The 18870-nt window shown below is 35.8% G+C and overlaps 1 protein-coding gene and 1 pseudogene across 1 annotated transcript; both read left to right on the top strand.

The window, feature by feature from the left end:
• The first annotated feature begins 1962 nt into the window (after window positions 1–1962).
• Window positions 1963–2091, top strand: LOC123323558 (annotated as a pseudogene).
• Window positions 2092–16088: 13997 nt separating this feature from the next.
• On the top strand, window positions 16089–17261 carry TENT5D (terminal nucleotidyltransferase 5D). The gene has a single exon (XM_021689635.1). It carries the CDS (start codon window positions 16089–16091, stop codon window positions 17259–17261), a length of 1173 nt encoding a protein of 390 aa, XP_021545310.1.
• The last annotated feature ends 1609 nt before the right edge of the window (window positions 17262–18870 follow it).

Below are 18870 nucleotides of genomic sequence, written 5' to 3'. Positions count from 1 at the left end.
CTTTTGTGTTGTTTTCTCTAGGTGTCTAGCATGTTGATCTTAATTATTCCAATGCACTTTCACCTGAGCTTTTTAACTTCAAAACCCTCTTTTAGCATGGTTCCATCCACATATAAGAATTTCGAGAACAAGTTATTTCCCTATTCACAATGACAGGAAACCAGGAATTCATGTTAATTCTCAAAAAAAACACTATTAGAACAAAAATTGGAGCTAAGCATAGTGTTTGAAAAAAGATGGTCATAAAGTAAAGAGAATTACAAACCAGGATATAAGTAACACAAAGTAGAATCTATCTGCCTGCCTTTTTGTGGGTGTGAATAGAAACTAGAAATCTTAAACATTTCTACCATCTTTTGGTATAAGAGAAATTGATGTTTTCCTACCCTTCCTTCCATGGGCAAGCCTAATTATACTAAGTCCAATAACATCTCTGAGCACTTTGCTACTTCTAGGAGTTGAAAATGAAATTATCACACATGTTTTTAACATAATTAAAAACATTTTTAAAATTAAGAAAATTTAGGGGCGCCTGGGTGGCTCAGTCGGTTAAGCGGCTGCCTTCGGCTCAGGTCGTGATCCCAGGGTCCTGGGATCAAGTCCTGCATTGGGCTCCCTGCTCAGTAGGGAGCCTGCTTCTCCCTCTCCCTCTGTCTGCCTCTCTGCCTACTTGTACTCTTTCTCTCTGTCAAATAAATAAATAAAAATCTCTTAAAAAATAAAAAAATAAAAAAAATTAAGAAAATTTAAAAATAAACACTTTTTTTCTCAAGTTTCATCATTATCTGAGATGTATTGGTAAGAGGCTAGAAATTTGGAAAATGAACCCATTCATATCATTAGTAGAATCCCAGACAAGTGAAATAGTTTTGTGAATTAACGTAAATTGGAACCGTTTTAACATCAGTATCATAAGATTTATTCTTTAGAACCAAATTTGAAAGTGACTAATGCTAAAGTGAACTGGTATTGAGAAGTCCCTCCCAAATCTTTAAATGCTATAGACTTAGAACATCAACAGTGCATTATGGCATAAGTAATACACCATTTTGTGATATAAGTATTGTTCTAGGACTTAAGCACTGTGGTCAAGCATATAAAATTGCATACACATAATAATAGAAACCTCATATAAGCATTTTAAATTCAATTATAAACAAATACTAGAATTTTTATCTATATTAAAAATGTTGGAAATGCACAGATTTCATTTTAAATGTTTACACTTTTTCTTTTAAAACATTCATTCTGGGGTGCCTGGATGGCTCAGTCAGTTAAACATCTGCCTTTGGCTCAGGTCATGATCCCAGGGTCCTGGGATCAAGCCCTGTGTTGGGCTCTCTGCTCAGCGGGAGCCTGCTTCTCCCTCTCCATGCCGCTCCCCCCACCCCGCTGGTACTCTCTCTCTCAAATAAATAAATAAAATATCTAAAAAATAAAAATAAAAAGCAAATAAAACATTCATCCTTTGCCAGATTTTAATCTGAAATATGTTTTAAGATTTCTTTGTAATTAAATCGTTTTTTTTTTCAAATTTGTATTTAAATTCTAGTTAGTTAACATATAGTGTAATATTGATTTCAGGATTAGAATTTAGTGATTCATCACTTACATATAACACCCAGTGCTCCACACAAGTACCCTCCTTAATACCCATCACCCATTTAGCCCATCCCCCGCCCACCTCCCCTCCATCAACCCTCAGTTTGTCTTGTATAGTTAAGAGTCTCTTATGGTTTGCTTCCCTCTCTTTTTTTTCCCCCTTTCCCCTATGTTCATCTGTTTTGTATCTTAAACTCCACATGTGGGCTAATAGAAAAGTCCACAAGGATGAACAGGCAAATACTTTATTATAATCAATGACTTTTAGTCAAGATGTTTATTTTTAACAGATTATAAAATAGCTGCCTATTTAGATGGATAAATGTATTATGATTATGGTGTTTATAAAAAGAATTTTATATCGCTTCTCAGCCTTTTGGCTAAGATCAAGTGTAGTATCTGTTCTTATCAGTTTAAAAAGAATTTTATGGCTTATCCACACAGCTTAATGTTAGTACTAGTTATTAAGAGTACAATGGAACACCGTTCAGCCATAAAAAAGAATGGAATCTTGCTATTTGCAATGACATAGATGGAGCTAGAGAGTATAATGCTAAGTGAAATGGGTCAGTCATAGGAAGACAAATACCATATGATTTCACTCATATGTGGAATTTAAGAAACAAAACAAATGAATAGAGGGAATAAAGAGAGACAAGCCAAGAAACAGACTTAATTATTGAGAGCAAACTGATGGTTACCAGAGGGGAGGTGGGCAGGGGGATGGGTGAAACAGCTGATGGGGTTTGAGTGTACTTGTCATGATGAACACTGGGTGATGTATGGAATTGTTGAATCACTATATTGTATACCTGAAACTAATATAACACTTTATGTTAATTATACTGGAATTAAAATAAAAATAAAAAGAGAAAAAAATTTACTTTAAAATATTTTGCATCTACAATTAGACTCTAAACACAGGCTTATTTTTTTAAAAGATTTTATTTATTCATTTGAGACAGAGTACAAGCAGGGGAAGCAGAAGAGGGAGAGGGAGAAGCAGGCTCCCAGCCCCCGAGATCGCTCCCAGGACCCCGAGATCATGACCTGAGCCAAAGGCAGACACTTAACCATCTGAGCCACCCAAGCGCCCCAACACAGGCTTATTTCTCCATTTTCTTTTAAGCAAAACCTATTCTGATTTTAGTGGAACAAAGAACTAATGAATTGAATTGAAAAGAAAACTGGTTCTTTAAAGTTTTTTAACTTCCATTTTACTTTATATACATTTTTAAAACTTCACTTGCTTTGCCTTCCACTGCTTTGTTATCTCTGATGATATCCCTGCACTTTGGGTTAGCACAATAAAGAAGCAAGAAAAAACTTTTTCTCCAGTATTGAGAATATAAGAAAAAATTAAGGGCGCCTGGGTGGCTCAGTTGTTTAAGCGACTGCCTTCGGCTCAGGTCATGATCCTGGAGTCCCAGGATCAAGTCCCGCATCGGGCTCCCTGCACCGCAGGGAGCCTCCTTCTCCCTCTGACCCTCCCCCCTCTCATGTGCTCTCTCTCTCTCATTCTCTCTCTCAAATAAATAAATAAAATCTTTAAAAAAAAAAGAAAAATAAAAAAATTAAATCTATTAAGGTAATTTGGTTAAAAAGTTTATTTTATTGATCCCTACATAGCTATTGCAATACTTTTATTCCCTTTACAGGTACCGCTCTACTCCCATGAAAATATTAAATTTAAAAAATATGTTTGATTAACCAACTATTTGATTGACATTACAGCTTTATTTTTGAAATGCAAAATGAAAAAACAGTACATGTCTTACATTTTTCATCACTTAGCCAGACACAAAGCAGTAACCATGATGGAGTGAGGGTTTTGATTTGTTTCGTTTTGTTTTCTAATCCTGGCCTGACTTATGGGTCCATGGGTATCCCAATAAATGTTTTCTTAACTGTACTTCTAGATTTGAATGAGTCGAATATCAGGATGAGTTTTCTCTTGGTCTAATGTATTACTTCACTCTTTACTTTTGATAGGGTGAAAACAGTGTGAGACTTTTCCACAATATGATTAACACTTTCATTTCATAGATACTGTTTTCTTTTTATTTTCTATTTAGTGCATTATACTATCAATGTCATCCAGGGTATATTCTACTGTGTTACTGAATATAGCATGAAAATATCAAAGTAATATTATTTGGCAAACATAATATTTTCTTCTTGATATACCAAAATACTACTTTTTTTCTGAAATGGGTACTTTTATTTTTAAGGAGATAATAGTTGGCTGCGAATAAACCATAGCTTCAGTAAATTACTGCATTGACATTTCTTTTTTTTTTAATTTTTAAATAATATTATGTTATGTTAGTCACCATACAATACATCATTTGTTTTTGATGTGGTGATCCAACGATCCATTGTTTTCATATAACACCCAGTGTTCCATGCAGTACATGCCCTCCTTAATACACATCACGGGGCTAACCAATCCCCCCTCCCCTCTAAAACCCTGTTTGTTTCTCAGAGTCCACAGTCTCTCATGGTTCATCTCTCCCTCCTATTCCCTCCCCTTCATTTTTCCCTTCCTTCTCCTAATGTCCTCCATGCTATTCCTTATGTTCCACAAATAAGTGAAACCATATGATAATTGACTTTCTCTGCTTGACTTATTTCACTTAGCATAATCTCCTCCACTCCCATCCATGTTGACGTAAAAGTTGGGTCTTCATCCTTTCAGATGGCTGAGTCATATTCCATTGTATATATGGACCACATCTTCTTTATCCATTCATCTGTTGAAGGGCATCTTGGCTCTTTCCACAGTTTGGCTATAGTGGACATTGCTGCTATGAAAATTGGGGTGAATATGCCCCTTCTATTCACTATATCTGTGTCTTTGGGGTAAATACCCAGGAGTGCAATTGCTGGGTCATAGGGGAGCTCTACTTTTAATTTTTTGAGGCACCTCCACACTGTTTTCCAAAGTGGCTGCACCAACTTGCATTCCCACCAACAGTGTAAGAGGGTTCCCCTTTCTCCACAACCTCTCCAACATTTGTTGTTTCTTTCCCTGTCCTTTTTTGCCATTCTAACTAGTGTAAGGTGGTATCTCAATGTGGTTTTGATTTAAATTTCCCTGATGGCTAATGATGATGAACATTTTTTCATGTGTTTGTTAGCCATTTCTATGTCTTCTTCAGAGAAGTGTCTTCATGTCTTCTGCCCATTTTTTGACTTGATTATTTGTTTTTTGGGTGTTGACTTTGAGAAGTTCTTTATAGATCTTTGATACCAGCCCTCTATTTGTAGTGTCATCTGCAAATATCCTCTCCCATTCTGTGGGTTGCCTCTTTGTTTTGTTGACTGTTTCCTTTGCTGAGCAGAAGCTTTTTATCTTGATGAAGTCCCAAAAGTTCATTTTTGCTTTTGTTTCACTAGCTTTTGGAGATGTATCTTGAAAGAAGTTGCTGTGGCTGATGTCAAAGAGGTTACCGCTTATGTTCTCCTCTAGGATTTTGATGGATTCCTTTCTCACATGGAGGTTTTTCATCCATTTTGAGTTTATCTTCGTGTATGGTGTTAGAGAATGGTTGAGTTTCATTCTTCTACATGTGGATGTCCGATTTTCCCAGCACCATTTACTGAAGAGACTTTTTTCCATTGCATGTTTTTTCCTGCTTTGTCAAAGATTATTTGACCATAGAGTTGAAGGTCCATATCTGGGTTCTCTGTTCTGTTCCATTGGTCTATATGTCTGTTTTTGTGCCAGTACCATGCTGTCCTGGTGATCACAGCTTTGTAATATAGCTTGAAATCGGACAACATGATGCCTCCAGCTTTGTTTTTCTTTTTCAACATTTCCTTGGCGATTTGGGGGTCTTTCCTGATTCCATACAAATTTGAGGATTGTTTGTTCCAGCACTTTGAAAACTGTCATTGGAATTTTGATCGGGATGGCATTGAAAGTATAGATTGCTCTGGGTAGCATAGACATTTTAACAATGTTTATTCTTCTGATCCATGAGCATGGATCCTTCTCCTCTTTGGTTAGGTTTATTCCGATGTATCTTATGGTTTTGGTGCCATTGTAAATGGAATCATTTCTCTAATTTCTCTTTCTACAGTTGCATTGTTAGTGTATAAGAAACCAACTGATTTCTGTGCATTGATTTTGTATCCTGTCACATTACTGAATTGCTGTATGAGTTCTAGTAATTTGGGGTGGAGTCTTTTGTGTTTTCCACTTAAAGAATCGTGTCATCTGCAAAAAGAGAGAGGTTGACTTCTTCTTTGGCAATTTGAATACCTTTTATTTCTTTTTGTTGTCTGATTGCTGTTGCTAGGACTTCTAGTACTGTGTTGAACAATAGTGGTGAGACTGGTCATCCTTGACGTGTTCCTTATCTTTTTTTTTTTAAGATTTTATTTATTTATTTGACAGAGAGAGACACAGCGAGAGAGGGAACACAAGCAGGGGGAGTGGGAGAGGGAGAAGCAGGCTTCCCGTGAAGCAGGGAGCCCGATGCGGGGCTCGATCCCAGGACCCCGAGATCATGACCTGAGCCAAGGGCAGTCGCTTAACCACCCAGGTGCCCCAACGTGTTCCTGATCTTAAGGGAAAGGCTCTCAGCTTTTCCCCGTGGAGGATGATATTCGCTGTGGGTTTTTCATAGATGGATTTTATGAACTTGAGGAATGTTCCCTCTATCCCTATACTCTGAAGAGTTTTAATCAGGAAAGGATGCTGGATTTTGTCAGTTGCTTTTTCCGCATCAATTGAGAGGACCATATGGTTCTTCTTCTCCTCTTATTAATGTGTTCTATCACATTGATTTATTTGTGAATATTGAACCACCCTTGCATCCCGGGGATAAATCCTACTTGGTCGTGGTGGATGATCCTTTTAATGTATTGTTGGATCCTATTAGCTAAGATTTTGTTGAGGATTTTGGAATCCATATTCATCAGGGATTATTTCTGAAATTCTCCTTTTTGATGGGGTTTTTGCCTGGTTTGGGGATTAAGGTAATGCTGGCCTCATAGAACGAGTGTGGAAGTTTTCCTTGTGTTTCTATTTTTTGAAACAGCTTCTGTAGAATAGGTATAATTTCTTCTTTGAATGTTTGGTAGAATTCCCCAGGGAATCCATCAGGCCCTGGACTCTTGTTTTTTGGGAGGTTTTTTATCAGTGCTTCAATCTCATTCCTGGTTATTAGCCTATTCAGGTTGTCAAATTCTTCCTGTTTCAGTCTTGGCATCTTATAGGTTTCCAGGAAGGCCTCCATTTCATCCAGATTGCTCAGTTTATTGGCATATAGTTGTTGATAATAATTTCTAATAATTGTTTCTCTTTCCTTGGTGTTAGTCATGATCTCTCCCCTTTCATTCATAATTTTATTAATTTGGGTCCTTTCTCTTTTCTTTTGGATAAGTCTGGCCAGTGGTTTATCAATCTTATTAATTCTTTCAAAGAACCAACTTCTAAGTTCATTGATCTGATCTACTGTGTTTCTGGTTTCTAATTCATTGATCTCTGCTCTAATCTTAATTATTTATCTTCTAATGCATGGCTTAGGCATCGTTTGTTGCTTTTTCTCTAGTTCTTTAAGGTGTAGAGTTAGTTGGTGAATTAGGGATTTTTCTATTTTTTTGAGTGAGGCTTGGATGGCTATGTATTTCCCCCTTAGGATGCCTTTGTAGTATCCCATAGGTTTTGGACCAATGTGTTTTCATTCTCATTGATTTACATGAATTGTTTAAGTTTTTCTTTGATTTCCTGGTTGACCCAAACATTCTTGAGCAGAGTGGTCTTTAGCTTCCAAGTGTTTGAATTTCTGCCAAATTTTTTCTTGTGATTAAGTTCCAGTTTTAAAACATTATGGTCTGAGAATTTGCAGGGAATAATCTCAATCTTTTGGTATCAGTTGAAACCTGATGTGTGACCCAGTATGTGGTCTATTTTGGAGAAAGTTCAATGTGCACTTGAGAAGAATGAGTATTCTTTTGTTTTAGGGTGGAATTTTCTGTAAATATCTATGAGGTCCCTCTGGTCCAGTGTATCATTCAAAGCTCTTGTTTCCTTGTTGATTTTCTGCTTAGATGATCTGTCCATTGCTGAGAGTGGAGTATTGAGGTCTCCTACAATTAACGTATTGTTATCAATATGACCCTTTATTTTGGTTAACAGTTGGCTTATGTAGATGGCTGCTCCCATGTTGGGAGCATAGATATTTACAACTGTTCAATCTTCTTGTTGGATAGACCCTTTAAGAATGATATAGTGTCCTTCTGTGTCTCTAACTACAGTCTTTAGTTTAAAATCTAATTTGTCTGATATAAGAATTGCTACCCCAGCTTTCTTTTGAGGTCCGTTGGCATGGAAGATGGGTATCTGTCCCTTCTCTTTCAGTCTGGATGTACCTTTAGGTTCAAAATGAGTCTCTTGTAGACAGCATATGGATGGGTTCTTTCTTTTTATCCAATCTGCAACCCTGTGCCGTTTTATGGGAGCATTTAGGCCATTCATGTTGAGAGTGATTATTGAAAGATATGAATTAATTGTCCTCATGTTGCCTGTGAAAACCTTGTTTTTATAGATTGTCCCTGTAACTTTCTGTTGTATATCACTCTTGGGGTCTTTCTCCTTTTATAGAACCCCCCTTAATATTTCTTGCAGGGCCAGCTTAGTGGTCACATATTCTTTCAGTTTCTGCCAGTCTTGGAAGCTCTGCATCTCTCCTTCCATTGTAAATGACTGCCTTGCTGGGTAAAGTATTCTTGGCTGCATGTCCTCCTTGTTTAGTACCCTGAATATGTCTTGCCAGGCCTTTCTGGCTTGCCAGGTCTCTGTGGATAGGTCTGACGTTATTCTGATGTTTCTCCCTCTGTATGTAAGGAATCTCTTCCCCCTAACTGCCCTTAAGATGGTTTCCTTGGTTCTAAGATTTGCGAGTTTTACTATTACATGCTGGGGTGTTGGCCTGTTTTCCTTGATCTTGGGAGGGGTCCTCTCTGCCTCTAGGACACGAATGTTTGTTTCATCCCCCAGATTAGGGACATTCTCAGCTAGGATTTGCTCAAATATATCTTGTAGTCTCTCTCTCTCCACTCCCTCCAGGATTCCAATTATTCTGACATTGGAATGCTTCATGGTGTCACTTATTTCTCTGATTCTATTTTCATGGATTCTGAGTTGTTTTTCCCTGGCCTCCTCTTTTCCCTTTTTATCTATTAAATTGTCTTCCAGGTCACTGATTCGTTCTTCTGCCTCACTTACCCTAGCTGTTAGATTATCTAGATTAGATTGGATCTCATTGATAGCATTTTCAAGTTCTGCCAATTCAGCTTTCATTTCTGCCCTTAGAGACTCCATGTTGCCATTAATTGATTTCTCTATTCTAGCTATTGTCTTCACAATTGCTAGCCTGAATTCCATCTCTGACATCTTGGTTATATCTGCATCCATTTGTAAATCTGCAGCATAAATCATAATCTCTGAGTCTTTTCTGTTTTGGGGACTCCTCCTCCTAGTCATTCTGTTGATGGGTGTTTGAGGGAATGTATAGAGTCCAAATTATTGACCAGAACCCAAGCAAGATGCACCTGTTTTCTTGGGACCTTAGGGTTGCTGGTCTCTTGTTCTCCTAGCCTGTCTTCTGGGGGAGGGGCCTGCCGCGCTGTTACTCAGGCAGCTCTGTTTGGGCAGAGTTGCCCTGCCTGCCTGTGGCGGGGGATGGGCTCAGTGGGAATCAGTCTTTGGGGCTTTTGTTCTCTGACAGCTCTCCATGGCGGCTTTCCACGTCTCTTCTGCGAGTTAGAGCAGAAGAGACTGTTTCTAGCCCTCTGCCTCAGAGCAGAGAGATCGTAGTCTGTTCTTCAGTGAGCTCTCCAGGCCACACTATCTCCGTTTTTGTCTGTGCTTCTATAAACTGCAGCGTCCTGGGTTGTGCGCCCCTCTGCAGTGCCCCCAGGCCTGCCTCCAAGTGGGGGCACGTCTCTGCCCTTTGTGCTTCTAAAACTGCCAGCCACCCCCAGTTCGCACACATGGCCCTGCTGCTCCGGGTTTCCATCCCTGGGGCTGCCCTAAAGTCCTTTTCCATCTGCTACCATTCTGCAAGTCTCTGCCCATCCCCAGTGCACGAGGCTATTGCTCACCCATGGTGTAGGATCCCCATGGCCAAGCTCCCTCCCACTGCCATTTATCCTCTGATATCTGCCCACGGAATCACAGCTCCCCGCTTCGTACCTCAAAACCAGCCCTCTGCAATATTCTGTTTGTAGAGATCCAGATCTTCTTACCTCTCAGGCTCATTTCGTGGGTGTTCAGAGTGGTCTGGCAGATATCCAGCTCAATTCTGGGGACCCTACTCCTCCACCATCTTTTCTCCCTGCATTGTCATTTCTTACCATTTCTCACAGACATTAGCATTCCCTTTTAGAAACAAAATTTTACCAGATAAAATATCCAACCTCTTTCCAGTAATATACATATACAGATATTACATAATAGTTTATTGAACTAGTAAAATACATTGTATTCAAAATCTGTTTATCTATATGTAAGTATATATGTATATATGTAGTGACAGTTTCTAAAGCATAAGAATCTACTTCTGTATACAATCATTTATGATAGTGGTACTATTAGACATGTTTTTAGAATCCTAATACAAAGTTTATAAACACTTTCTATTAGTTTAAATATTTACTTGACAAAATAATGTCGAACTGTTAAAAAAAAAAAAAGCCTGTAGTCTAAAAGAACATTTACTTCGATTAGAATTATCTAGATTATTCAAAGTAATGCTTTACATTAAATAGAACTAGCCAAATTATGAGGGACTAAGTACTGCTATTGGGACACCTGTTCCTTTACTCTTCTTTCTCAGTTTTCTTTTTTCTTTTTTTAAAGATTTTATTTATTTATTTGACAGAGACAGACACAGTGAGAGAGGGAACACAAGCAGGGGGAGTGGGAGAGGGAGAAGCAGGCTTCCTGCCGAGCAGGGAGCCCGATGTGGGGCTTGATCCCAGGACCCTGGGATCATGACCTGAGCCGAAGGCAGTCGCTTAACGACTGAGCCACCCAGGTGCCCCATTTCTCAGTTTTGTATAGATTAGTGATTCTTAAAGTGTGGTTCCCTGAGCAACAGCATCAACATCACCTGCAAAGTTGGTAGAAATGCAAATATTCAGGCCCCACCTCTGACCTGGATAAGAATCGCTGAAGGCAGGACCCAGGAATTTGTGTTTACAGGCCCTCCATGTTATTCTGATGTATGCTAAAATCATTTCTTCTGTCAGTTTTTATGTCTCTTTATCTCTTTGTGTATATATGTCTGTGTGTATGTAATTTGTAGGACCACTGAACAGGGATCACCACATTACCTGCATAACATTTATAAAAGAACTCCATTGTTGCATTTTTCTTCCTGCAGTTTTCCTGACTGATTCATTATTTTATTCAGTGATAAAATGAAAATTACTACCTTCATTAAAGGAAATACTGAATCATCATATTAACTCAACTGTATTGCATTCTTAAAGTGGTCTTCCCAACGTAAGTCTTAAGCCTTTTTTCATTCTTGTTGAAAATATTATTCTAGTATTAATACAAGTATGAAAACAGTGACTAAGTTTTCCTTTTCTTCTTATAGTCAGAATGACCATAGGGTGGTGATAGGGAGAACAATTATACTTTACTATACAAGTATCTATTTGCAGTTCTTTGTGAAGTCTTGCCAGCTCTCTCATCTTGCCTTGCATTCCAGTGAATTTAACCAGTTGAATAATGGAAACCACTTTTTGGGTTTACTGTAGTTGGATACGTGATGGGCACACTAGTATTGGCTAAGCTAGATGGAAAAAGTGATAGCTTTAAGGATGAGTAAATTGGAAGAAGTCAGAGTCAGAATAAGATTTATATGCTGCAAAATAATGAACTACTGTTGATTTCCACTTTTGGAGAAGAATAGTTAGGAATTTCAGATTTTGTACTTCTATTTGGGTTTATGTGACACAATACTGAAGGATTTCTGCCTTGAATTTGAGCTTTTAGTCTGTGAAAATATAGCTTTATATTTCATGTTCAATAAACACACTTTGAGTAACTAAGAACTGTACTGTACCCAAGACAAACATAAACAATGTGAATGGTTTTGTTGGTGTTTTCCCACCTTTTATATGATAGTCATCTGAAGTTGATATTTAGCCATGCTCTTTGGTTCAGCAATTCAAATGAAATTTTCCAAGTTTTGTAATGTTTTTGTTATTGATATATAAGTATTTGACTCTGCTGTATGAAGTATGCCAGCTAACTGCTGAGCCATAACCCACACATGAAGATAAGTCTTATTATTTTCATGTCATATGTGAAATCTGTAATTACAACATTATATTGATATTGTGCAATATGTGTAAATAGAGGATGTGCCAGAGAAACATAACATTGCTCTCAGATCTTAATTATCCATGTTAATAGAGGTGAGCATTGGTAGAGGTGTATATAGATTCCAGATCAATATAAATCATTTATATTTATTCCATTGTGACATATATTTCATAATATTTTGCATGCTCATATATGTCTATATGTCTATATGTGTTTGTGTGTATCACAAATTTATTTTCATAATTATGCTTTTTTCTAAGGCTATTTTTAAAAATTCTAGTTTGCATTTCATGTACATATAGCAGTAGAGGTGGTTGGTGAGATGTAGCTTGAAATTCCTCATTTGGTAATAATGTTAATTCAATAGAAAAATAGGCTTGATTTAATTTTTTTAATTTATTTTTTTAAGTAGGCTCAAAGCCCAATATGGGTCTTGAACTCACAACTCTGAGAGCAGAGGTGCTCTACTGACTAAGCCAGCCAGGTGCCCCCAAAATAGTCTTGATTTAAAAAATAAGTTTATGTAGCAGTGGATGCAGAAGGGTGAAAAAATAACTGGTTATTAAAACTGTGATTTTGATATTTAAGTAATATATTGCTCAACCAAGGACACAGTTTTCCCACATTTTAGCAAGTTGGTGTCACTGTTTCTTTTTTAACAAGAAATACCAGGCCTAAAATATCATATATGCATATTTTTAAGCTCTCTAGATAATTCTGAAAACCAGAAATTTGGGGTATCATTAACATAGGTGATCAAGCAGCAACTAAATAGTTGTTCAATGATGATCAATTTCCCTACACCACTTCTCTAGTGTAAAATGAAATTAAAGTTTGGATAATCTCTTTCTTGTCTTTGCAAGATCATAGTATGATTCTGTCTGGGAAACAAAATTCTGACCCTCCCCTTCCTCCTCTTATATCTATGAGCAGATTTAAGATATAAAGTAAGACTTCCTATTTCTTGATTTAAAGGACACCTTTTTGATCAAGGACTCCTACATTTTGACAGTAAACTTACTAATGTCTTTGGAGGGTTTTATTTGCACATAAATATCCTGGAAACTTCTGTATGGAAAAGAATGTGGTAATTTTAATAATGTCAATATACCAATGTAAACAATCTTTATTTTCAGATCATTGGTAGAGGTATAGGTTTACAGGGGGATTGTAGGAATGGGGTTGGACCATTGAATTTTAAACTTTTGACTAATATTGACAATGGAAATCTGCCATAAGGAAAGGAAAAATTGTTACTTGCAAAAGAAATTTACATATTAAAAAGGAATTTGGGAATGTTTTCTACATCAATTAAAGTTGTATAGTTTACATTTGATATTTCTAAAATATTAGGTAAATGATTGATCTTGCTTAGGCCTTTACATGAAACTAGCGAGTGTTATGAATTATTATTTTTCCAGATTGAGAATTTGAGGATAACAAACCTTGTTAGCTTAAAACAATCAGTGATAATTCCAGGAAGAGAAATTAGGAAATAGGCATGCCAGTTGTTACTGCATACTTTGTTCTTCATATAACATTTTATTTTTTCAAATGTCCTAAAGTCAATATACAGACCATTTCACTTGATGGATGAATAACCAAAATCCAATAGCCTGGTGTGTGGTCAATTCAGTCTATTCATCTTTAAGGATTGATTTGGATATTGACATTGCTAATAAAACTCTCTGAACATTAGTAATTAATGTGGCTTAAAATGCAACAAAGAATGCCTTATGTGGGCCATTTCATCCCATAATAAAAATAAGTACTCTTTTATTAATATATTTGGAAATTTCATATACAGAAACAGAATAGGTTTTAGTCTTATCTTCCCACTGACATAGATTTGCCATTGCTTAATTGGCCTTTTGCAAAATGCTTGAACTGTCAAAGTCAATTCAAAATAAGTCAGTCCAAGAAAGACAACTACCATATGATTTCACTCATAAGTGAAATTTTAGAAACAAATAAAGAAAAAAAAGAGACAAACAAAAAAACAGACTCTAAAATATAGAGAACAAACTGGTGGTTACCTGAGGAAGTGGGTGGGGGAATGGATGAAATAGGTGAAGGGGATTAAGAGTACACTTATGATGAGCACCAAGTAATGTATAGAATAGTTGAATCACTATATTGTACACCTGAAACTAATAAAACACTATGTTAATTATACTGGAATTAAATAAACAAGCAAACAAATAAATTGAGAAAAGAAAAAAAGTTGATTCTATAGATGTCAAATAAGATGATGATATTTGCTCTAGTTCTATGAGGGAAATAATATAAGACAAAATTCTAAATATTGAAATTCTATTCTAATAGCTCCTTACATAGGCAAAATATGAATACTGTCTATACAAATATGCATTAAACTTCATTTATTTTTTTTATTTCTGGAATTCAAGAAAGAAGGCCTAAACCCAAAGCTACATCCATAACTAGCATTTTATTTATTTTCCTAGTTTTATTATTTTTATTTTTATTTTTATTAAGATTTTATTTATTTATTTGAGAGAGAGAGAATGAGAGACAGAGAGCATGAGAGGGAGGAGGGTCAGAGGGAGAAGCAGACTCCCTGCCGAGCAGGGAGCCCAATGTGGGACTCGATCCTGGGACTCCAGGATCATGACCTGAGTGGAAGGCAATCGCTTAACCAACTGAGCTACCCAGGCGCCCTATTTTCCTAGTTTTATTTGCTTAGACAGCTTAATAGAGTATTTGAAGATCCATGTAGTAACTGTAATTGTACCTAATTACATAATAATAGAATTATATTTAACAATTGTATTTATAGCATTTATAACTTTAATTTCTTAACACCCCCAAACTGTAAAATTTTCTGAGCATATCATAATGCACATTTGCAGAAAACATTTCTTAAAGGTCAGGAATCTTATTATGGTTTTGTATATCTTTGCTCTCATTTTGGAGACAAATGGAGTAGTCTCATTTATTTTTCACTTTAAAGTGACAATTATTATTTCCTTCAACCAGCGTTTCTTTCTTTTTTTAAAAAAAATTCAATTAGCCAACTTTTAGTACATCATTAGTTTCAGATATAGTGTTCAATAATTTATCAGTTTTGTATAACACCCAGTGTTCATCACATCACTTTTCCACCTTAATGACCATCACCCAATTACTCCATCCCCCCACCTACCTCCCCTCCAGCCACCCTCATTTTATTTCCTATAGTTAAGAGTCTCTCATGGTTTTTCTCCCAATTATTATTTTCTTCAACCAACATTTCTTAAAGGATTACTGGACACATAGAAGAGGTGATGAATTAAGTGCCATCCTTATCCTCAAATTCAAGGAGTTCATACCCTACATTAGTAATATTCTTTAAAATTTGATCAGTAATATATATGAAACCATATATATACATATATGTGTGTGTGTGTGTATATATATATATATATATATATATATATATATATATAATGCCCTAAAGCTTTTGGCTTAAAGATGCTATATATTGCTTCTAAACATTATGCCTTCAGTCAGCTGGGTCTAACATACACAGACATGCTCTTTGATCTCACTTTAAATTCATGACAACTGATGTCAATGATATACTATGGTAATTTCATGAAAAAAATATACCAAATATAATCATTATAGTATTACATGAAGAAAGATTGAGGTCACCATTTTATATAAAAAATAATTACAGCTCTAACAATTCCCTGAGAATGTTTGTTTCCATGCACAAATGGATCTAACAATTCTGACTTAATCATAGTGGCTTTTATTTCACTTACTTAACTATAGAGAACAAACTGATGGTTACCAGACAGGAGGTGGGTGGGAGAATGGGTAAAATAGATGATGGGGATTAAGGAGTGCACTTGCTGTGATAAGCACTGGCTGTTGTATGAAAGTGTTGAATCACTATATTGTAAACCTGAAACTAATATTACATTGTATGCTAACTGGAATTTAAATAAAAGCTTTAAAAAATAAATTTAAAGACAATTAGGTACAGTGACAATTTTCTTTCTAGCATTAATTTTGTTTATGTTGTCTATTTTTAACTTTTTCATATGCTTTAGGTATAACACTGATTTTGCAATGCTAACATTTCTTCTCAATCTTTTGCTTGCTTTCTAGTTGATCTTCTGACTGTACAATGTCAGAAATCAGATTTAGCAATCTCAGCTGGGATCAAGTTATAACACTGGATCAAGTGTTAGATGAAGTAATTCCAATTCACGGAAGGGGGAATTTCCCCACACTGGAGGTAAAACCAAAAGATATCATTCAAGTTGTGAAAGATCAATTGATAGAGCAAGGAATTATTGTTAAAGATACCCGATTGAATGGTTCCACAGCAAGTTATATACTTGCAAGCCACAGTGGAATCAGCTATAAGGATCTAGATGTTATTTTTGGCATTGATCTACCAAGTGATCAGGAATTTCAGGTTGTTAAGGATGCAGTTCTTGGTTGTCTACTTGACTTTTTACCAAAAGGTGTAAAAAAGGAAAAGATCACCCTAAAGATCATGAAAGAGGCTTATGTGCAAAAGATGGTCAAAATTTGCAATAAGCACGATCGTTGGAGTCTCATTTCTCTTTCAAACAATACTGGAAAGAATGTAGAGCTAAAATTTGTGAATTCACTCAGACGACAATTTGAATTTAGTGTTGATTCCTTTCAAATTGTTTTGGATCCCATGTTAGAATTCTACAGTGACAAAAATGCTAAACTAACTAAAGAATCCTATCCTGTTGTGGTAGCTGAAAGCATGTATGGAGACTTCCAAGAAGCAATGATCCATTTGCAATACAAGCTTATATCTACTAGAAAACCTGAAGAGATTAGAGGTGGTGGCCTTCTGAAGTACAGCAACTTGCTGGTTCGTGAATTTAAGCCAGCTTGTGAAGCAGAAATCAAGACACTGGAACGTTATATGTGTTCTAGATTCTTCATTGATTTTCCTGATGTAGTAGAACAGCAAAAGAAGATTGAATCATACCTCCATAACCATTTCATAGGCGAAGAAAAGAGCAAATATGACTACCTTATGACCTTGCATGGAGTTGTGAATGAAAGCACTGTTTGCCTCATGGGTCACGAAAGGAGGCAGACACTCAATATGATCACCCTTATGGCTTTAAAAGTACTTGGAGAACAGAATATACTACCCAATACAGATAATGTAACTTGCTTTTATCAGCCTGCTCCATACTTTGCTACTGAGGGAGGGTACCCTACTTATTATGTAACATCTGGACCACCACCTATTTTCTTTCAGCCATACTACCCACTGCACTTTCATGTGCCAAATGGTATGGTTTAAAACACACACACATACAAGAGAAACTTTGCTTTAATTAAACACCTCATAAAGCAAGTTTCCAAAATCCATAAAATTTAAGATCTATTTTTATTTTTGTGTAGTTACCAACTATTTTCCATCAATTATATACAATTTCATCTATGAACTGGCCACTTTAAATGATTTTCAAGTGTTATTGATTAGCTATAATAACTTTCAAATGTTGTGGACCACTTAAAATGATTTTCAAATCTTACCAAGTCTTAAGTAAGACTTTCAAATTTGCTCTGAAAAATACATTACAGACGCCTGTACCTTTGATTAAAATATAAAAGAACAGACTCATATTAAGATCCAAAGGTACAGTAAAGACAAGTGCCACCATTTTTTTATTTGATCAATTCCTTTGTTTCATTCACTTCATTTTTTTTCTACTGAATATTACCATTAATGGATTTTCAATACTTAACAAAAATACCTAATTTCAAAGACAAGAGATTCAGAAGAGATTAAAACTCTGGACTTTACAAGCACTTATTTTATTTTCCAGTTAAATTGGGTTAGACAAAAAATTCTACTATGGTTTGAAGGAACACTGAAAAAACTGGTTCTGAAAAACACTGGACGTTAGTAATTTGTCAACTATCAAATAAATTAGTTAATTTGTTGATCTGAAGAATAATACCATTCAGCTGTAAAACCAATACTGCAATCACTTTTATAGGTGTCTTCACTTTCCCCCCTAAATAAGTTGAAAAGAATGAAAATGACCAACTCTGAATGTGAAAATTTTCTATCATCTGTCAGACACTCTAAATGGCAAATAGCGAAAAAAAAAACAAAACATGGTATTTACCATTTTCATGACCTATTCTGTCTAACATCTTAATTATATCTGGAGACATTCAGTGTTAGTAAGTGAAAATATTTTCATTATTGCTAAATGGAGTATTTTTTTTTTCATTTTGCTCTTACCAAACATCAATTTCTAACATGCCACTCAAGTGCCTCCTCATGTGAGTTTTTGCATAATACTATAACTTATCCAACAATTGCTTATGCTCATCAGGTATCTGAATATTTACTCACTACATCAAATATGCTACTAGCAAATCTACCAGTGGAATTAAAACAATATTTTCTTCCCATAATGAAGAAAATAATTCATGACCAATATTAACTGAGATGACAGAAGGGGAACTGTCCTGAATGGATATAGATAAGACCATCAGAAAACATCATCATTTTAACTTGCTTCTGATTTTTTGTTTCCATCTCAGTTTTCATTGACCATCACGACTTTTTTCATCACAGCATGATCCAAAAGGCGTATTCTGAGAATTTGTCACTTATAAACTGTGCTTAATCTCTCTTCTCTATATTACAGTACTGGACACAAGAAGTACATAAAATATAACATTTTCAAATAACCAATATTTCTGAGATGTTTTATACCACCACATCACTGGCCATCAGTGTATTTTTAAAGAATTATATTTAAAATATTTTATGTGTATATATACACATGCACATATTTATCAAGCATACAGCTCTGAAGCTTTTAAACATTATATGTATCCACCTCCTTGCTTGGGACAAATAAAGAATTTATAAATACCATATTAAAGAG

The sequence above is a fragment of the Neomonachus schauinslandi genome, chromosome X (genome assembly GCF_002201575.2).
Source record: "Neomonachus schauinslandi chromosome X, ASM220157v2, whole genome shotgun sequence".
NCBI lineage: Eukaryota > Metazoa > Chordata > Mammalia > Carnivora > Phocidae > Neomonachus > Neomonachus schauinslandi.
Note: the sequence above shows the minus strand (reverse complement) of the source record. Positions and strands in the feature narration are given on the sequence as shown.

Coding starts and splice junctions, on each gene's coding strand:
- TENT5D (XM_021689635.1), top strand. CDS start 16,089: ATGTCAGAAATCAGATTTAGCAATCTCAGCTGGGATCAAGTTATAACA.